At 54.3% G+C, this 22,018-nt stretch overlaps 1 protein-coding gene across 16 annotated transcripts in view; it reads right to left on the bottom strand.

The window, feature by feature from the left end:
* The window catches only part of MBNL1 (muscleblind like splicing regulator 1), a 65,805-nt gene extending 44,674 nt beyond the window's left edge, over positions 1-21,131 (bottom strand). For 8 of the 16 annotated variants that reach the window (XM_059479045.1, XM_059479049.1, XM_059479054.1 and 5 more), the window contains exons 1-2: positions 16,759-16,930; positions 462-1,351 (exon numbers count right to left, since the gene is read on the bottom strand). In XM_059479045.1, coding sequence (XP_059335028.1) covers positions 462-635 — 174 coding nt within the window. In that variant the 5' untranslated portion in view covers positions 636-1,351; positions 16,759-16,930. Of the gene's footprint in view, positions 1-461; positions 1,411-10,456; positions 10,894-16,525; positions 16,657-16,758; positions 16,931-20,509; positions 20,529-20,898 lie in introns of those variants that run through there. The other 8 variants (XM_059479047.1, XM_059479046.1, XM_059479056.1 and 5 more) reach the window with 8 other exon arrangements.
* Between the last annotated feature and the right edge of the window lie 887 nt (positions 21,132-22,018).

The following is a 22,018-nucleotide window of genomic DNA, read 5'->3' as shown; positions in this document are numbered from 1 at the left end:
ATAACCCAGGGAGGAAAACACTCTTCTAAGGTTCACCATCAGCTGTCCAGGGACACCAACAACCCGCTGGTAGTTACGAGATGGAAACAAATCCTCATATTGCTTACGTGGTTTGTGCTATTAAAAACAAAGAATCCTCACAGTGACTTTGCTGTTTCTACGTGAAGTGCCCTTTATTCCAGCTACAGGCAGGGAATAATTTGGAGGCGAAGAATGAGCCCCTGTAGCCATACTGAGGATTTGAGCCCCGCCAGACGTATTTTCACCTCGTTCCCTATATCTTTCCCTTTCCCCTGAGGAAAGCAGCAACACAAATCGACAAGCATCAATAAAATAAAAGCAGCAAAATACCCCACTGCTGGCAGCCAGCACTTGCTCCTGCTCGGCTGCAGGATTTCTCTGGCTACAACTGCTTCTTTCATTAACCATTTATCCTTGAAAATAATGTAATATTTACTCACTTTCAATGAGTCAAAGCAGGCGATTACGCGTCCGTTTTCAACTTGGCAGCTTTTCGATGGGTGTGCAAATTTACATTCCGTGTCTGGTCGTGAGCAAGTCCCCCTTTGGAACTCCCTACACACTTCCAGCGTTAGCCATTTTGTGTCCCGGATCGGTGTGACGCTAACAGCCATCTTTAGATTTTACAGGTAGTTAAAATTTCCAATAAAAACGGGCAAACGGGTAGCTGAACTGATAAACTGAAAATTACAAAAGTGCCACCTCTAGAACACTTTTTTCCCCCGCTCCCTATTTTAAAACAAGTGCGTGTAAAACCGGGTGGCTGCGATCCCGAGAAGAGCTGTGTCACAGAGTTGGGAGCGTGGCACCGTTAGCGGGGCTGGGGAGGCCGGGCGGGCAGCGGGAGGGAGCGTGGCCGGACTAGCCCCGCGCAGCGCTCAGCATCCCGTCCTGAGGGCGGCCGCCGCAAGCATGGGCACGTGGCGGCTCCGGCAGCGGCTCCCGAGCTGCTCCCGGGGACGGCGGCGGGCAGGTGCCTCCGGGCAGCGGGCTCGCAGCGGGCTCTGCGGTGCAACCGGGATCGATTAGTTTGGCATAGACAGATGCAGCAGTTTAGAGCAACGACCGACACCGGCTTTAGGCTGGGCTTTTTCTCCTCCTCTCCTCGGCTTTCGGGCAGCAGAGCTCTGACCTTCGCGGCACACTTTAGTGCACAGTGCAGCGGCGGCGGGGGAGCGGCGCCGGACCCTCCTCCCGGCGGCGCGGGGCTGGCAGCGGCGGAGCGCTGTCGTCGCAGTCTAGCTGGCAGCAAGCAAGGCAAAAGCAGCGGCTGCTCTAGAAGCGGTCCCAAGCAGCAGCGACGTCAGGAAAGGCACTTCTTAGTACCAACCTGTGGAGAGAAGAGACACGTTACGAGCGGGCGGCGCGGGCGCCCCGCGAGCCGCCGCCCCGCGCAGGGCACTCACGGCTGCGGGCGGCGGGGCCGCGTCCCCGCGCGGGGCCGGGCGGCAGCACCGCCGCGGGCCAATCGCGGCGAGCGTTGCAGCGACACTCCGGGCAGGGAGCCAATGGCGGGGGCCGTCTTATGAAAGGTCGCGCCTGTCAGACGCCGGCCGCGCCGCGCTGCCCCGAGCGCGCCCGCCGGGGGCCGCGCGTGCGGCCCGGCGGTACCGGCGAGCGGAGGCGGCCGGGAACGGCGCCGGGAACGGCACCGGCAGCGCCCGCCGGCCCTCCGAGCGGCTCGGGCCCGGCGCAGCCTGACCGCCCGCCGCGGCTCCCCCCGCGGCGCGCGGAACGCGGCGGCCGAACGGCACCGGCACCGCCCCGTCGGGCCGCCCGGCGTGAGCACACACCGAGACACGCTGACCCCGGAGCGGCTCGGCCCCGGCGGCGCCCGCCCGCCCGCTCGGACACGGCCGCGGCCCCGGGGACAGCGGCCCAGCCGCCGGGAGCAGCGCTGTGAACCGCGGCGAGCCGCGGGAGCGCCGCCGGCCGCCGCAAAGCCGCCCGGCAGCGGGGCAAATACTACAAACACCGCCCGGCAGCGGGGCAAACACTGCAAACACCGCCCGGCAGCGGGGCAAACTCTGCAAACACCGCCCGGCAGCGGGGCAAATACTACAAACACCGCCCGGCAGCGGGGCAAACACTGCAAACACCGCCCGGCAGCGGGGCAAACACTGCAGACACCGCCCGGCAGCGGGGCAAACACTGCAAACACCGCCCGGCAGCGGGGCTAACACTGCAGACACCGCCCGGCAGCGGGGCAAACTCTGCAAACACCGCCCGGCAGCGGGGCAAACACCGCCCGGCACCGGGGCAAACACTGCAAACACCGCCCGGCAGCGGGGCAAATACTACAAACACCGCCCGGCAGCGGGGCAAACACTGCAAACGCCGCCCGGCAGCGGGGCAAACACTGCAAACACCGCCCGGCACCGGGGCTAACACTGCAAACGCCGCCCGGCACCGGGGCTAACACTGCAGACACCGCCCGGCAGCGGGGCAAACGCCGCCGAGGATGCCCGGGGGGCTGCAGGGGTTTCCCTGCACCCGCCGCTCACATGCCCAGCTCTGCCACAGAAGCTGGTGCCACCTGCAAATGCAAATCCACTATAATGAACTACAGCTCCTGTCCCACCTGAGGATCGCAGTGCCCAGAGGACGGAGCAGAGCGGGACCCTGGTGGCACTGCGGGGACACACTGGCAGCACCAGCCACGGGGATTCTGCCAGCACTGCAGCCCCAGCAGCATCCTCTGCCTCTGCTGAGGGGAGCACTAGCCCCATCCCCGTCTTTCTAAAGATGCTGCTTCATCATCTTCCCATTTCCCACCGCCCTCCAATGCAGGTCACTGACACAGACCCCAGAATCACACCCTGGGAAGCAATGCTGTCAGCGTGCATGCAAACCAACAGATGAGAAAAAGCTACAGTCTTTTTCTAGGGACACAGTGATCAGAACAACCAACTCCAGGGGAAGGAAAACACACCTAACAGAGCTAATGAGATTACAACAGGCACCGTGTGTTCTTTGCCAGGACACTTGAAATCATGCCACGTTTTTAATCCCTGCTAGCAAGAGACAAACAACGACCTAATTACTTGCAAGCACAGGTTAACAGCTAAGTGTCTTTGTGGTAAACACAGATACTCATTTGCTTCAACTGCCTAAAAGTCTGAAGTTCGGGGTCATCCTGCACCACCAGTCACTACTCCTCGGTGCTCCGTATACTGAATTCTTAGGTCTCGAAAACTTGTTCTGTAACAAATGTCCAGGCAAACCAGTTTGGTTCTTGCACTTCCCAGCCGTGACAGATTAGCACCAAGAGATCTGAAAGCAGAGGATGTGCTGCTGGGGCCGTGTGCCAGCAGGTCCACCAGATCCACCAGGCCTCCCTGCAGCCTCGTGCAGGAATACCAGCACATCAGAGCACTCCTGGAAGCCTAAACACATCCCCCAGCCCGGAGCCAAGGTGCACTGCAACTCATCCTCCACAGCCAAGAGCTTCCCACCATCACTCCTGCACTGCACAAAATGACTTGTGTTATTTTGCTAGGAACATCTGTTCCCTGTTAGACCCTCAGGACAGGGCGCTGCCACTGCCAGCAAGAAGGGCTCTACCACAAAGCTGTGGAACAGCTCTAAGCAGGGTTTTCTCCTGCTCATCAGCTTGGTAACCAATCCATACCAAGCATTGATTTTTCCAAACACTAAGAAGAGTTAGAGCAGCAAATTGATGCATTTTATATGCCAAAGCCAATGCAAGTTAAAGGCCACAGTTCCCAAACAAGACATTTCACTCTCATTACAGAAGCAGTCACCCCTAACAAGAAAGGAAAGAGAGCACGAAGGCAGTGCCCAAAATAAAAACAGATGAAACTGGCTTTTGTGCTCTCATATACTGACAGGAGAAATATCCCTGGGAAGGCTCCCCGAACCGTGTTCTACTCCCAGGTTTGTAAGAAGTTTTCTGTTAGGGTTTGGACAATCACCCACTCAGAGAGAAATCCTGCTCCTGCTGAGGTCAGTGACACACTTGTGACTGCACTAACTAATTCCACCCTTCCTTCTTCAGGCTGCCACCCACAAAAAGAAAAGCATTACTCCAAGGAGCTGATGCCTCGAAGGTAAATCTTCAGAACACAAAAAAATACTAGATGTATATATTGTACGAACAGTTGCTTGAAGAAAAAGTGTTTTGTCATAGTTTGTTGTCTACCTGAAAACAGCCAGAAATGTCAGCTTTAAAAATAGCCTTTGAGCAGAAATAAAGCCTGACGTCAGAGCAGAAGCTCATCTTCAATATCCACTAAATAAAGGAAGATGTTAGCATAGAATTATCCTTTTTTATCTGCATAAATGTTTTCCCATCACTTGAAAATTCTCTTGTGATACTAGCTCAGTCACTAAGGAGTCCCCAGCAAGCTTCACATGCTAGAAGATACACTGTCTGCAAAACCCAGCTGATACATGTGATGTCTCCTTGGGGCTGTCCCTGATAAGGTGGGAACGACTGTAACAAATCCAGAGGGAGAACCATAGGAACAGGACAGGAAAGGGATTGAACTTCTTATTTTTCATTCAATTAAAACTGATTTAGGGGCTGACAGTTTCTAGACCCCACCTAGCAGAGCAGTCAGTACTAAAGATTCTTGTGATCCACAGGTGGGTTTTAAATTTCACCTTTTGAAATCTGGAAGTGTTTGCCACTTGTCTTGGGAATACTGCAGCAGTGGTTTGGCCAAGGCAGAACCTTGCCTTGACTGAATATTGAGCTACAAGGATTGAAAGCAAATTAAAAAGTAATTCTCAGAAGAGACAAAAGAGAGAATAACACCGAGGAGTCATTCCTTAGGAGGGTAACAGAGATGACTTAGTTGTCTCCTGAGCTGGGTCAATGAAAATGATTAAGAAACAGCCTCACAAATCAATGGAAAGGTTACCTGGAAATGTCCAAGAAAGTGAATCTGACACAGAAGAGACTCCTGTTACTTCCCCTTATTGCTATTAAGACATGTGCAGACAGATTAGCAATGCATTTTCCCCTCTCATTACAGTCTTTGACACAAAAATTAGGTAACTCCCTGCACTGAGAATCGCTCCCAAAGAGGCACTGTTTTCACTGTTCCTGTAACTGGGGTTGCTGGACATCCCTGGTTATCTCAATTCACACACATCTCTCAAAGAAAGATGTGGAAAGCTGGGCAGGCAGGAAGCCCAGCTCTGAAGAAGAAGATGGCAGGGAAGAATGCTATTTTTATGCTTAGAGAAAGTGGAAGCTGAAAACACCAGTCTCAATGACATGAGAACTGTCAGCAAGAACAGATAATTACACAACGTGAATTCATCCTCATGACAATGACTCTAATGAGATAGGAAATGGAATAAAATCAATATTCTATTTACACTGACAGGGCAGTCTCAAAGCTTGAAATTGCCAAATGGCTGTCTTTTAAATCAAGGAACACAAAATTACTGATTCCTTACAGTATTTTCAAAACACCTCTGCCAAACTCAAAGTTTACCAATAACATATCTCAATATAAAATTTGGAAGAGATACAGCAATTACTCCATGGCACAATTGAGGGATATAATTATAGCACTGTCACAAAATTAAGCTGAAACAATGAGCTAATTAACGTCTTGTCACATAACAGTATAGGACTGGATAAAGGAAAATATTCTTCAGTAAACTGCAGCTGAAGATTGTCTCACACTCCGGGCTGCGCCCGCTGCTCCCATAGCACAGCAGGGAAATGGAAGCCGATTCCTTTTACAATTTTGTACTTTTGTGTGTTTCAGGCCAGAATGGGAGGGCAGAGGCAGGAGCAGAGAGCAGCCAGCCGCAGAGCAGGGCTGCCAGGGTTCTGTAGCCTGGGCTGGGTTTCACAGCAGCCTGGGACTGGGAGCTGGTAAAACTGCAAGCACATGTTGGCTTTGAGCTACCAAGTGCCACACCAGATTAGTAAAAAAACTGCCAACACTGCTTCTGTGACGCAGATATTTTGCATGACATACATAGTTTTAGTACTACTACTACTGCTAGTAGTAGTGTTTTAAAGGTTTTTTCTGTACTGTTTTAGCTCTGACAGACTTTCCTGGTGCAACCTCCCACTGACTTCAGTGGCTCCTCCAGCACATCCCAATCAGACATGGTTTTATCTTGAGTCTATTTCACAGTTTCTGAAACTGTTTTAGCAGAACCACCTAACTGTGACATTCCATCTGAATTTAACACACGCAAGAGTACTCGGTTCATGAAAACTTGATAAATAATGAACAAAGAGGCACCATGTTGTACACTACATGCCCCGGCCATGCGCAGAAATCAGGTATTGCCCCAAGATTTCCATCCCTAATCAAACTGTGAGCCAATTCCCACCAGCAGCGCACGGGCACTGACATACAAATCCCACAGCCCAATCCTCTCTTACTTTAGATTACAGTAATGCTATTTTCAAGTCAGAAAGCTACATTGCAAATTCCATAAACCCTCTTACCTTTAAGGAGCAGACAGTTACGGATTAACTGCTCTTGCTGTAATTTTAAAATTATTAAAGTCAAGAAACATGCCTGCTGATTTTTTTAAATAACCTGGAGTATATATTAATCCCTGTTACAAAATTTGAGACTTCAGGGACACACGGGATTCACAGTTTGACAGCATTAGCTGGATGTGTATTCATGAGCAAGAACAGGCACGGGCCAGGCCCTGTCTCTCAACGAGGACGTGGCACACAAGATGTTATTCTGTTCTTGCAGCTTTAAGTCAGGGACACAAAATGGGCAAGGACTACTCTGCCTTTAATCCACTTTTCATCAATTTATGTATTACAAAGCATTTACATATCCATCCCCACCCACCACTGAAGTCACAAATACTGCTTCTGGTAATAAAAACATATTTGCACTGTAATTCCCTTGCCATAACATTCACATAGTGCATTTTAGAAATGGGAAGTTCTGTATTATCCTGGCACAGGGGAATTCCTACCGTAAAAGAAGTGACATTGCCCAAGCAAGTCTAAAAAGAAGTTGTTTATCTTTAAAAATAACAGTAATCTAGTGATTTAAGTTAAAATTCCAAGAAGTAACAAACTGAATTGAAAAAACAAAACCTGCTTTATTAAAGTAGTTTTAATTTTCTTGCTCTAATACTAATTTTAAACATGTTTCTATACAAAGGCTTTTGAGAGGCCATAATAAATCAAGTACGCACCCTTCCAAAAACTACAAGCTATTTATTAATCCGACTCTTGCACATTTTGTTTGATTAACTGCAAATGTACACAAGCCCAGCAAGGCAGGAGAGCAGCAGGATGACCACGGCAGCGGGGTCAGCCCAGGAGCAGCCCCCAGCCCTGGGGCCTCCCCGGGCAGCACAGGGTGCATGAACAGAGCACTGCACCTGTGAAACACACGCTGCAGCTGTGACTCAGGCTCACTAGGAACACAGCATTGCTGACTGCAGTTTTACTGCAATTTTGCTCTCGCCTGTCTTGGCTGCGGGATGCTGTCCTCAAGAACAGCCACATGGCAAACCCCAGGATGAGTCCCACAGCCCAGGCTCAGAGCCAGGAGGCACTTGCAGCAGCAGCAAAGAGGCAGAAACTGTCCCATAGGGACAGGCGATTTCCAGCTGCACGTGCGTGTATGAATTTATATAAAACACAATGATTAGCTTCATCCATAAGAAGACTCTCTACAGAAAAAACAAAACCACATCCATGACTCAGCAAGGGAAGGAATCACTTCCCCCTGACACCAAATTCAGCTGATGCTGATGGTTTCAGCAGAAGTGACCCGGAGGAGCTCTCACTGGTGACAGGTGCAGCATTCACCAACCCCGGCTTCCCACGGGTCTGATGCCTGAACATCTCCAGCACTGCAAGGGAAAACAGACCAGCACCTCAGTGCTGCTCAGGTCCCACTTCCCTTCCTCCTGCAGCTGCCACATGGCCCTGGTGCAAAGGGTGGCTTTTCCTTCCCCAGAGACAGCTGGACAAAGCAGTGGGCAAAAGGAGTCCCGAGGGAGCACTGCAGACAGCACCTGATGGATCAGGACATACACATGGTCACTACTAACACTATTAATTAATTAATAGTACCACTTCCTCTGGACAATAAGCTCCTCCCCTTGGCCTCACTAACTCACGGCTGGGCCACTCCTCCTACCTTTGCCCACATCAAAAACTCCAGATTTCAAAGCTCTTGCCCGTTCACATGACAACCACTTTGTTAGGACAATAATTTCGAGTCAGGTGTCTGGATGCGGCTACCACATCCCTGCACACATCAAATTAACTAGCAAGATTAAATCTGAACCTAATTACCAGGAATAGAACAGCCATTCATGTCACGTGCCCCACGCTGGTGTGTGGTCCTGCTCCTGGTGACAATGCCAGCAGCTCTCTTGACCCTGAGGACACCTCAGGAGCACAGTGGGGCACGATTCCATGGGGGACGCCTTGCTGCTCTCTGCTCTCTGCCTATCAGGCACGCTCCCAGGCAGGCCCACCATGGATTGCTTCATCTTGCATCTGCCTTGAGGGCAACCGAAAAGGGACGCGAGTCCAGCTCATGAGGAACTCGTTACACCGAGCTCTGCTTGCAGCAGCCCTTAGACCTGGTCACTTCAGCTCAGCCACGGCGAGCTATGGCAATGCAGGGACAGCCACCAATTAAAATTACCTGGGAATGAGGGACAGCAGAGCACTCCAGCTTGGACTGAAGGACTGCTGCCCAAGTGGCAAACCAGCGCCCTGGCTCTGCAGCATGGCCAGGCAGTGCCAGGCACAGCACCCCCGAGGAAGGACCAGAGTCCCACACCCTGAAACCACGGCAGCATCACGGAGAGGCAGCACCGCCACGCTGGGGACACCTGGAGCAGGGAGGCACTGCCAGCTCAGTGCGATGACGACACTGCCCGACTCGGTCACCAACATGAATCGCGGCAAGGACAGTCCTGAAAACACTCCGGCGTCTGCTGTGAGACACGAGACACAGCCGACCGCATTTGCATTCACAGCTGCCTGCTTCTCAGGGAATCTCAGATCCAAAACAGAGCACTTTCTGCGCTTTGATTCATTCTGGCCTTACGTTTAATTTATGTTTATCATCACATCCTTCCAGGATGAGACAAACGTGTACGACTTCTCAGAAAATACAATGAATCTATGTAATTTATTTAATTAGTTACATGAGAATCTAAACCACAGAGAATGGGATTTTTAATTCTCTCTGCCCTGTCACCATCTGAGGTATCAGAGATGACTGTTACACACTAAATATAAAATGTTTTTTCCATACACAGCAAAACTAAACCTGTTTAGGAGACGCTTTCCTTGACTTAATAGAGATCCTTACATATACAATGCTCAGCAGCACAGACACACTTACTGATGTGATCAGTTTTGGATCGTGACCAATCTCACGCAAACTAAACAAATACACACGTCTTCGGATATCAAGCAAAAGCTCCAAATTAGTCACTGGTATTAAAAAGAAGTAATAAAAACTGCATGACTTTTATTTTAGGAAATAAGTGGAAAATATCTTTGAGACACGTTTTTAATCAGTATTTGCTTCAGTGTATTGTTACGCTTGTTCATTTTGAATTATGGCATGCACACAGCTAACAATAACCATGAGAAACAAGGCTCTAAGAGCCCCTGTTCAGAACAGCCTCTCTGCACACAAGCCCAGCCTGCAGAGCTTCCACCACAAAGGGGCTCCTGAGCTGGGCTGGTCCCTGCCACTGCCACTGCCCCTTGGGACTCCTCACACGGAACACTCTCTCCTCTGCTCGGCTTCTCCTCAACGTGTCCCTTTTCCATTAACACAGCAAGCTACCCGAGTTAAACCCAATGAAGGCATTTTGGAAAAACCTCAAAAGATCACTGCTTTCCTTGTATTTTCCTTCCTACCTCTAAAAGCCATTTTAAAACACCAAGAATGAAAGTTTAAATTTCTACTCTTACACAAAAAACAAAAATGGGGATATTGGAAAACAGAAATAGGGATATTTGGAAAACGGCTTCTGAAATAACTTAAGAAAACCTAGCTTTTATAAAAATGGTGATTAAAGGCAGAAGTTGTAGAATGCTCAGAAGTTGTAGAAAACAAACCAAATCCAAAGCAATTTTGTCAGTCATGCAGAAAAATTAGTGAAAGAAGTTCAAGTGCTTATATTTCTGTTCCACCATTAGCTGTATTTAATTATAAGAATTGAACAGAGTTGTGTCTACTTTTCACAACAAAAATCCCATCATTAAAGATTTATTTATTGAATATATTTGCACATAAATACAGGAGCTCAATAAAACGTTGATAAGCAGCAAACAAGATATCTGCCCAGGGACTTCCTTCCCAGCAGCCTGCAGAGCTCCAGCACCACAGCAAGCACCCACACTCCCAAAACAACATTTTAAACTGCTACACATCAAAAAGCTGAAAAATACATAATGACATTATGAGGATCACATACTCACTACCTTTGATTTTTCACTGCTTGAAAGAAGGCTCAAAGTCCACAGGAGTTGTGCCTACGTTTGGAGCATGGAAGGATTCATGACCCAGGTAAAGAGTACCAGACTTCCCTGAAAACCAGAGGCGGGCACATGAAGTCAGGAATGCTGCCCAGGCACTAATAAACTCTTCCAGACACTAGAATCAACATTTTTGTTCGGATTTTATTCCAAGATTGGAAGAGCCACAGAAGAAAAAGGCAGAGTTTATTTCTGCCCAGAAAGCGCTGCCGTGTTTATCAGGAGCTTCCTTCCACGGGAGCCAGAGGCACACCGACACGCCGGCGAGCGCGGCCCCGGGGAGCGGTGAGGAAGAGGAAGGGCGGGTGGCCTGGTAGCACCCGACACCTCCTTTATAGGGCCAGTCCAGGCCCGCTGCTGTGCCTGCAGCTCGGCATGCTGCTCGGAAAGGCTGAGCCAGCCCGGCCGCTCCTGCGCGCTGCCCGGGGAGCAAAGGCTCCCCGCCTCGGGTGCGTGCGACACGGCAAGCTCGGCGCGCTCCCACAGCAGGGCACTCACATCTCAAGGCAACGCTTATCTCCTGAGCGCCGGTAGCGTCACTGCAGTGCAGATAGCGCCACTGCAGCGCCACGGCCCCAGCAGCCTCGGAGCACAGCCGGGGCTCCGGCCGGCACTGCGCGCTCACGGCAGCGCCCGCAGCCCGTCCCCGCCGGGCCCGGGGCAGCCCGGCCCGCACAGCCCGGGGCAGACCGGGACAAACCGGGGCAGACCGGGACAGACCGGCCGGGACAGCCCGGGACAGCCCGGGGCAGCCCGGCCCGCACAGCCCGGGACAGCCCGGCCCGCACAGCCCGGGACAGCCCGGGACAGCCCGGCCCGCACAGCCCGGGACAGCCCGGGGCAGACCGGCCCGCACAGCCCGGGACAGCCCGGGACAGACCGGGACAGCCCGGCCCGCACAGCCCGGGACAGCCCGGGGCAGCCCGGGACAGACCGGCCCGCACTGCCCGCTCACGGCAGCGCCCAGGGCCCTGCGGGGCTGAGCGGGCACCTCTGACTGCTCTCCCTTTTTTAGAAGGCAAAAATTCCAATTAACTTCTCGGGAAGCAGGATTGGGCCGGGAGCCCAAACATGCTCTGGGTTCCCCAGTCCTTACTCACCGCCCGCAGTTGGACTCGCTGGCCGGGACACAGCCGGGCAGCAGGAACGCGCGGGGTGCTGCGGGACGGTCGGCAGCCCGGGCCCAGCCCGGCAGGGCTGTACGTGCTGCAGTAAATAGCAGCCATGTACGGTACAAACGCTGCCCTCGGCCGGCCGGGCCATCCGGAGCGGGAACGCAGATGCCAGCAGCCGCCTCTCGTGCCGGCTCTGCAGGCAGACCTGAGCCCACGGCCACCCCGGCACGACACGCTATTTATAATGCTTTCAACATTTCACTTTTCTCTGCAAATAATACCTGCTCCAAGTTCAAGTCCAAGGCTTATTTTGCCTTGCCAGATGATCTGCGACCGTCTCATGACTTATTACATTGTTATCGCTGCTAAGCTGAGCAAACAGGGCTGCTAAGTCTATTAATCTTCTGAAACACGAAGTCTGAAACTGCAGAAACAAAACATCTCACTACAAGATACATAAAATGTGCTATAGAGAGATAAGGGGGAATTCAGTGCACGCTCTGTTAAGTTTTTTCAGCGCCACAGCAAGCAAGACTGACGCACTTTTGCAAGAGCCGACTCTGGATGTAACACCAACAAGTTACATAAGGGAAAAGAAATTCCTTTTACGAGAGCAGCGTGCCCCAGGGCGGACAGCGAGGTACACTTCCCACAGGAAAACCTGGGCACTCAGCAGGCGCTGGAGCTGCCACCTGCACATTCTCCAGAGGGGCTGATAAAAGGAGCCCAGCCCAGCCAGGCCAACCGCGGCAGGCTGTGCAGGAGCTCTGAAACACGCCCAGCCCTTTGGTGTCTAGAGCAACCTATCTAGTGCTTACTGCTTTTTATTCTGTGGAAATCCACTCCTTTCAGCTATTCATATACACCTTGCGTATTTATGTACCAAAATATTTTTCTGAGAAAACAAGTATTTGGCCTGTTTGCCGAAAGCAAAGAGAGCACACAGGAGTCACACATTTTATCACAGCGCTCAGATCAGGGCAGCTCCAGGAGGGGGTTTGGAAGGACAGACAGACCCAAGCTGAGCTGGCCCATTCCCCAGGCTGGACTAATGCTGGTCGTGCACTTGCCTTATGGGAATTATAATATGGATACACAAAACTCAGGCCCAGTTGCATTTTCCTCAGGCCTGGCTGCCTCAGTTTCCCTGTATAACCTGTATATTCAAACCAAAATGAACTCAAACTGCAGGATTTTGCCCCCTTTTGACAGAAGTGCTGTCACCTTACACACCACTGCTGCTCTTACTAATTTGTACCAACAGCAATTTTACCTTCAAAATTTCAAACTTAATCAAGTTGAACTGTAAGAACTCAAGTCAGATTTTACTGAGGATAGATTATACCTACTGCAAACTTTTTTTTATTCCCAGCTACTTTGAATAAAGATATTTTGGATTAAAATATTCTTCTATAACAATTACATGCACATAATCTGAAACGTGGACTGTTTGACAGGGTAGAAGTTGACACAAAGTGGACATTTAAAAATTTAATTGATCCCTTAGGAAAAGCAATTCTTCTGATAGATAGTGGGACTTCACCCTGAGGTCAGCACACATCAAACCCAGCGCCCAAACCGCCCAATGGGCATAGGAAACCTCATATCTGTCAGCCTGCCCCAGCTCAGGGTGCTGCTGTCGCTCTCCTGCTGCTGCCTCTGAAACTGCTGAACAGACTTCAGAGCATCCTCAGAACAGCAGAGCTTACTGCTGGTCTTGAATGCACAGATCAGGGCGAGCAACATTTGTCTCTGGCTCTTTACTCTGAGCAAGGTACTGACCAGGCCATTGCCCCTGCACAGACTGCTGAAGGGAGAGTGGGCTCCAGCATCCTCACAGGAACCACAGCAAGCCTCCACCCCACCACTCGGTACATTACCTGTATTTGCTCAGCTCAGGATGTACTGAAGCTTCACCACAACCACAACATGGTTTTAACAGTCCCTTCTCTTTCCTTGTTAATTGCTGGGAACTCTCTTTGACACTAATGGAATTGCAATTGCAAATATTCACAGCAGAGCAGATATGTCCAAATGTCACTGAGGACAGCACTCAAACATATTTACATGTTTATTCTTTTGGTAAATAACTATGGGGTAGGAGGAAAGAAACGTTGTTTACTTTGCTGCATAACTTGGGAAACTAAGTTTACAGTATATAATTGTTAATAAAATTAAATTTAAAAATAATAAGCATAGGCAACTGCTCTAATCCCTAAGGCACACAAACAGTGGAGACCACAAGTCATGCAAGGGAAAGGAGAGTCCGTGTGTAGGGCTGAGCACAGCAGGACACACTGAAGTGTAGGAATTCCCAGGGAAGCAATTGAACTCTGCCAGATCCTCCCTCTCCCTTCCCTCCGGACAGGAGTAGTAGCAGGAATTTGCTGATAAACTCATAGTTGCAAAAATCATTCTTGGCATGAACATAAATCACAAGGAATAGGAACAGAATTTTTCCTGCAGTTTTACCTTAAGCAGCTGGCCTTAGCTAACATGCTGTTTACAGCATTCCCATCGAAAATATGCCTAAGGAAAACACCCATTAAGCCTTTGAAAGTAACGGAGTTACCACAAGGCCTTTTACAACCCAACACGCATGACTTCCTCAGTGTCAGAAAATGATGTCTGCAGATTATTATCCACCAGCTCCTGAGCAGGAATCAGCCACTATTTAGGAATCAAGAGGTGCTGAGGCTCATCCCCCTAATTACAGGCATCTCTGTGTCAAAACCACCTCCCCATTGACGCTGAAGCAGCAGAATAAAACAAGTACTTGAAGGAAATGAAAATAGAGAGGGAAGCCTATGATTTAATCTGAGCTGACCATCAGATCTTCATCTACACCACACGTGTAAGAACCATCCTGTGGCCACAGAAACCCCCCTGGACAGCGAGGTGAAGCCATGCGGCTTTGACCGCCTGTCTGCTCCGGGCAGCCAAACCCTGGCCCTGCAGGGCAGCAGCCTCCCACGGCCAGGGCGGGCTCCAGTGTTTGCTGGCACCGTGTCCATCTCCTGGGCATCACCCTTGTGCTGCAGGCTTCCAGCACAGGCGGCTCGAGGACAGTCAGAGCAGCACCCGATGCAGGGATGGAGCCGCACATGGCTGGGACATCACACCAAGGCCACGGAATGGGGCATTCACCTGCCCTCCAGAGACCCCTCAGAGGACAGGCTGCAGGAGTGCATTACAGATCCTCCTACCCAGGGGGAACCAGGCTGGAGGCAGCTGTGGGATACACCCCAACTGGCTATTGCCCATGCCTGCTTTCAGCCCAGAGCAGAGAGACGCCCAACACCTCTGGTTCCTGCAGTGGCGCAGCCCAACCTTCCACTTGCAGCAGTCCTGTCACCATTGCAGTGAGCACGGGGTTACCAAGCCTTTCATTTCCTCTTTTATCTACTTTAAATTATCATAATACTGCTCTGTGCCAGTGGGCCTGCCCAGGGTCAGCGTCACATGCAGCCAGCCCGAGGGAAGCCTGCAACCTCTCCTCAGCGCTCACCCCAAACCTCCCCTGCAGCAACAAGTGCCATCGCTTAATTATTCATTATGCAAATAATTTTCTTGTCACTTTGGAATATGTTGTCGTTTCATTAGAACCCCTTCTCCGTAGTGCCAAAAAAAAATACAACCCAGTTAAGTTATTCACCATCACTATTCATTACTTCCATCCCTCTTTCCCATAACATCTCCTCCGTGAACCTGCTCTCCTGCACTTCATTACCTCTGTCACCCGTGTCCTGCCTCTCCCTTTCCCTGGGGCATAAACTCCTCACCTCAAAAAAATCACCAAAAGAAATTATTTCTTTCTAAGCCAGACAATCACATATTTTTCCAAGACAACCATTTTACACAAACATCCCTGCATTTTCCTCTTCCGCTATACCAACGTCTTAACAAACTGACTTGTTTGCACCTGCAAACCAAAGTTCGGAATTCAAGAACTTTCTCCAAAAATGAAACAAAAAGCTCTCTTTCCGTCACGCTACCGCGGCAGCCGCCGGGGCCAGGCCGTGCGGTGAGTGCGCACGGGGCGCTGCCGCCCGCCCCGCCGTGTGCTGCTCCCGCACCGCCGTGTGCTGATCCCGCACCGCCGTGTGCTGATCCCGCACCGCCGTGTGCTGATCCCGCACCGCCGAGCTCCCGCCGGCCTCAGACACCGCCCCGCCCGTGTGCTGCTCCCGCACCGCCGTGTGCGCCTCCTGCCCCGCCGTGTGCTGCTCCCGCACCGCCGTGTGCTGCTCCCGCACCGCCGTGTGCTGCTCCCTCTCCGCCGTGTGCTGCTCCCGCACCTCCGTGTGCTGCTCCCGCCCCGCCGTGTGCTGCTCCCGCCCCGCCGTGTGCGCCTCCTGCCCCGCCGTGTGCTGCTCCCGCACCGCCGTGTGCTGCTCCCGCACCGCCGTGTGCTGCTCCCGCACCTCCGTGTGCTGCTCCCGCCCCGCCGTGTGCTGATCCCGCCCCGCCGTGTGCTGCTCCCGCACCGCCGTGTGCGCCTCCTGCCCCGCCGAGCTCCCGCCGGCCTCAGACACCGCACCGCGGCACCGGCCCCGCGGCACCCACCGCCCGCCGGGCAGCCCCGACCCACGGCCGAGCCCCGGCCCGGCGCTGCGGAACCGCTGTTCGCCCCGCGGCCGGGCGGGTCGGGCTCCGAGCTCCGGGCGGGGACCCGCGTGGGGAGCCCCGCAGCGGGCGCTGCCGCAGGGACGCGCGGGCAGCGGGGCCGCGCCCCGGCCGCGCTCCGGCCCCTGGCGGAGGCCGGTCGCTGTCCCCGGCCCGCCGAGCGCAGCGACGCTCCCCCGCTCCCCGCGGAGCCCCCGTTGCCGCGGAGCCGCCCCGCAGGGCCGCCGCCCGCCTCCCCCCGCCGCGGGCCCGGCCTCGCCGCCGCACTCACCCGGGCCTGCCGGCGGGGCCCTGCCGGCGCGGCCCGCTCGGCTCAGCGGCTCATGCTGACGGTGCCGCCGGCGCGGCGGGCGGAGGCAGCGGCGGCCCGGGCTCCCCGCGCCAGCCCCGGGCCCGCTTCCGCCGCCGCCCCCGCCCCGCCCGGAAGCGCCGCCCGGCCCCGGGCCCGCCGGCAGCCCCGGGCCCGCGGGGCGCCCGGCCCGGCCCCGGCCCGGCCGCGCTCACCTAATCCCGGTGCGGCCTCCGCGCTCCGGGCGCCGCGGGAGCGAGGGGAAGGCGCGGAGCGGGGCGGCGGCGCGGCGGGCTGCCCTCCCCCGGGGCCGCCCTCCCTCATCCTCCCCGCGGCGGAGCGGCCGGCGCCTCATGAGTCACCGAGCCCGGGCCCGCACACGTGCCCGGCCCCGCCGCCTCCGGCCGGGGGAGGCACGGCAGGGGCGGCCTGGGGGCGGGCGGCGCTGCCCGGGCCCGGCCGTGTCCGCAGAGCGCCCAGCGCGATGGCTCCGGACCCCCCCAACGCCGTTCCTGAGGACGCGATCCTCTAAGGAATTGCTTCCCAAGGCAGGCAGAGGGACCCTGCTTTCCTCCCGGCTCCCGCTCCTCCTTCATCTCAGCGGGAGCAGCCGATGCAGAGCGGCGTTGTGCCGGCTGCTGCGGGGGCTGGCGGGGCTCGCCCGGCACCCACCATAGCAGCTCCCCGCTCCCGGCCCTCCGCAGCAGCAGCAGCAGCGGCAGCACAGCCCACCGCCCGGCCAACAGGTCCGCTGTGCCCCGGCACCGGGCACGTGTCGGTGCTGCCGTGCGGGTGACACCGGCCGCAGGGTGCAGAAAAGGACACCCAGTAGTCTGGATGAGCCAGAGGGGTATCCGTGTGTCCCCTGCCAGGACACGCACACAGGGCCATGTGCAAAGGGCTCGTCGAACCCCCGTGGTGCTAACCACACTTTAGGAAAGACAAACAAACTGAAAAGAGACAAGGAAAGAGACGAGGAAAGAGACAAGGAAAGTGACAAAGAGTTTCTCTCCAGTGTCACATATGTTAAAAATCTTTTAACACAGACACATGAGCAGAGGGTTATGTTTTGTGAGATGAAGTAATGACAAATAATTCCTTACTTTACTTTGGGAGACAGATTTTGTTACCTGGTCTCAAGATCTAACTCCAGCTGCTTCCTTCATCAGGCTTTTTGTTCTATTTGGCAGCCTGGAGGGGATACAATTAACTTTGCTTTTCTTGTGCTCTAATCACCCCTGCAACGGAGCAGGCAGCACTTTGGAAACAGGATGGGTTTAGTGAGCATCCCTCCTCAGAGCCGCCCAGCCTGGGGAGCATCCAGGTGTGCCACATGCCCGAGGGAGTGCCGGCACCTCACTGGCTGGGAGAGCTTTCTGATACCTGCTGGCTGGCTCTGGTGGCTTTGTGCTAGAAACGGGAGACTGAAAGGACAAAGCATTCAATTTTCTCTCAGAAAAATGTTGTGTTCTTACACTTGCATTTCAATGAAGTTTAATCCAGATCAGAACAAAATCCATGACAACTGATATGCCATGGTATTTAATATTTACCTGCCTCACTGTGGGGCAGTGCAGGTGTCCCTGGCTGCACGGCCCCGATGGGCCCTGGGAGTGAACATTGTACTGGGCCATTTGTGCTCTTCCTGTTCCCGTTCAAGCACAAAGAGCTCCCTGGGCCATTTCCTCCCTGAGAACCGACATCACCGCTCTGGGCGTTTTCAAAGCACTTGTTCTGCTCACAAAGTTTTTGTACAAACTCCTCCTTGCCCAAATTCTTTCTAAATAATGGCATGAGACAGTGTCTTGGTGCTGGGAGACTGGAGCTGTATCCTGGGCACAGTGGGGGCATTTCTCACTGTATCCTGAAAAGTGAATGCATTCCATTCACGTCGGTTTATGCAGGTCACAGGGGATCAAACCCTAGGGCATGGATGTCAGGCACAAGCTCTCTCATAACACAATGTCCAGGCAGGGCAGGGTCAAGAGAAAACTGAGAGGAAATTTCAGATCCAGGGGTCTCCCACAACAATCACCACCTGCGATTCCAACAGACTAATTGTCTTACAGCAAAGATAAAGAAATATGTCATTGCACACTCAGCATTGTGTGCTGCTCAGCCCAGAGGACAAAGAGAAACACTGTGTGCTAAGGAAGTTTTTTGAGGGCTACTTTGTGTTCTAGAGTCCCTTTTTGCTAACTCAAGTGGAGCAAGAAAGAGGAGCTCCCCCGGCTGAGTCGTGCAGCCCTGGTGCTGTTGAGGTGAGAAGCTGACCTTTGAAATTGGTGCCTGCCCTTCCCTCTGAGCCTGGCAGGCAGCAGGGCCAGTGGTCACCCGGACGTGGCACAGGACCAGTGTGTCCCAGAGCCTGACACCAGGGTGCCTGTGGGCATCCTCGTCACAGCTGCACCTCGAGCAGAACAAACACACCTCCTCACTGCAGGGCTCCCACCCGTCGGGAGCACAGGGGCTCTGTACCTGGCCTTACACACTGACAGAAACCACCTGAGCTCCAAGCATGTCCTGTGTCATCATTTTATCTCACCAAATAGCTGCAACACAGCAGTCACTAAGTCAACCTACACTCTGATCTTCCTTCCCTCCTTGAGCCTTTATTAAAGGCAGCCACACGAGTTGATTCAAACCCGGACTGAACACGACTGCAGCCCTGCAGAAGCCGTTTGCTTCCTGATGCCCTTATTTGTGCAACACGGGCGAAGCTCAAGTTCCCCAAAAAGGTCTGACACGAGCTGCAGTGCTGCTGCCGCAGAAGGCCCTGCAGCCTCCCTGCTCTTCCGGAGCCGCTCCCGCCGCTCTGCACGGCACACGCTTCCCGCCAGGCCACCGCACACTGGTTTCTTTTAATGAGCTCATCTGCATCTGCATTTCTGTAAATATAGCACACACAGTTACGACTTGGCCCTTACACTCTTTTGTCCTTTTGTTTCAAAGCCTCCCACAACTACCGTGTGATATTATTTTTGTTGAAAGCAATAAGATACTTATAATCTCTCCTAGTCTACAAGCGCACAAATGAGAAAAATCCACAGTGCAATTCCTAGCAAATAATTGTGATACCCATTATAGGCTTTGCACTTTGTACAAAGGCAATGTCTTTCCTTCTCTGCAGCAGCTCATGCTGGAGCCCCTCCAGCAGCACCCGTTCACCCCCCAGCCCCATGGGAGCAGTGTGGGTGCTCAGCCCCATGGCTGCTGCGTGTGATCCAACGTGGTGTTTAGTCACAGAAAACTGGCAGGACGTTCACCAGCAGCAGTGGATTTCACGGTAGGAAGCTGAGGGTCGCTCTCAGAGGATTAATGTCATTTCAGCCTCCCATGTGCTTAACCAACAGCCCTCCAGAGTGCCAGAGCGGGGCTGAGGAGCTCCGGGGATGGACACCCACACCCATGCGGAGGGCCAGCACTCACCCCGCTGGGAAATGCACCCAAAGCGGAGCACAGCCATGGCGGGGTGCCTCACCAGCCCTGTGTCCCCTCTACTGCCAGAACTCAACAGATGTTAGACCAGCTCACAGGGCTCCTGTAAGCATGTGAGAACCTCTCTCAACTTTTCCAGCGCAGTAAGCACCACAGATGATGAATGGATAAAACCGTAGCAAAAGCAGAAGACAGAGAAGATGCGCATGCCGGCGCCATGGCAGTGCTTGTTCCACGTGTCCCTGGGAGCAGGCTGCTGCTCACTCAGGGTGCAGCTCCTCCACACCACAGGGGTCCCAGTGGACCCCCAGCACACACCACAGAGGGTCTATGGTGGGTCTGACTGCAACTTTTAATGCTCTTCAGAACCACAGAGTTTTTTTACTCATGCCTTGCATAAAAGCATTTACTGTTCATTTCTCTAATAAATTATTCAAGTCTTCACTAACTCAAGATAGCGGGGCGCACATGCAAAAGCAGCACAATGAAAGACTACAACGAAACCGTCCAGCTTTGCAATCAACTCACCGTCCGTCCGTCCCGGCGGCCGCAGTGTCCTGCTGCTCTGGGCGCGCTGGTGAGCCCCGCTCCAGGGCAGCGGCTCGGTGCCACCTGGGCTGGCGCTCGGTGCTGCTGGGGCACAGCAGCGCGGCTGGCACGACCACTGCCCCCGGGGCAGCAGCTCGGTGCCACCTGGGCTGGTGCTGCTTGGTGCTGAAGCTCAGCAGAGTGGCTGGCACAGCCACCGCCCCCGGGGCAGCAGCTCGGTGCCACCTGGGCTGGTGCTGCTTGGTGCTGCTGGGGCACAGCAGCGCGGCTGGCACAGCCACCGCCCCCGGGGCCAATGACAGCCAGCAGCTCTCTGCAGTGGTGGCCTGGCCTGGGGAAGCGGTGACAGGCCGGAGAATGACACTTACCAAACCTGGGGAGCCAAGGAGTGAAGTGAGCCCTTCCTGCAGCGCTGGCCACGGGCTGGGCTTTGCACATGTATTTTCTTAAGGAAGCAAAAGTTCCTTTCTGCTGGTAGAGAAGGCCACGGCAGAGGAAGTGCTTTGCATGGCGCTGCAGCCCCGCTCGCTGACGGAGCTCACTCGCACCGGGGACACGGACGCACGCTTGCAGCCTCGCTGTGCCCCGTTAATCTGCCCGCTGGCAGCTGACACGGGCCATGGGCCGCGCTCCCTGGAAATGGGGCAATGGCTGGGGCGTGCCCGGGACTCCTTCCTGCTGCAAGCCGCAGATAACGGCTGCCTGGCCTCGCAGCCAGGGGCTGTCGGGCCCATTTTTGCTCTTTCTGCTGGGGTTACCACCAGCTCCAGGCTTCCAAGGGCAGCCGCCCTTCCACCCAAAGCTCTGCTGCGCTCAGGGCCAGCTGGAAATGTCCCTCGCTAATACCAGGGGGAAACACCATGGTGCCCCACGTTCACTGGCCATGCCAGCTCTGGTACACCGTGCAGCGGCTCCCGCCCGGCATGTCCACGGTGGGCATGGCCCAGGACAAGGGGTGTGCGGCAGTGCTGCAGGGGAAGGGCCGTGCGGCTCGGCTGTGCCAGCTGTGCCCCGCAGCCGGAGCAGGGGGCTCGTACCCACAGCCCCCGTGCCAGCAGCAGAGCGGCCTCTCCGGAGCCGGGCCCTGCAGTGCCCGAGCTCAGACCGTGCTGCAGGTGCAGCTGGAGGTGCAGCGCGCGGCTGAGCAGTCCCCAGGCGCTGCTGAGGGAGCCTGCAGCCAGCACGGCCCCGCACAGGATTTCCTGTCATTTCTTTCCGCTCCTGCCCCGGTGTCCCCCTCTGCTCCTGCCCTGCAGAGCGCTGCTCGATTCACCATCCCACCCTACGGGGGACTGCAGGAGTGGAAGGAACAGCTCTCCACGAGTCCCTGAGCCTGCTCGTGGCATGTACCAGCCACCAACAGCCTGGCACCAACAGCCTGGGCCCAGCTTGGCCCCAGCACTGGCAGCAGAGTGGGGGGAACAGGTCTCTGTGTCTGCACAGCTTCCTCACTGAGGCTGCCCCAAGAACTGCCCTGTGTGACAAAGA

The sequence above is a fragment of the Ammospiza nelsoni genome, chromosome 10 (genome assembly GCF_027579445.1).
Source record: "Ammospiza nelsoni isolate bAmmNel1 chromosome 10, bAmmNel1.pri, whole genome shotgun sequence".
In the NCBI taxonomy this organism is placed as follows: Eukaryota; Metazoa; Chordata; class Aves; order Passeriformes; family Passerellidae; genus Ammospiza; species Ammospiza nelsoni.
This window is presented reverse-complemented; position numbering and strand designations above follow the sequence as displayed.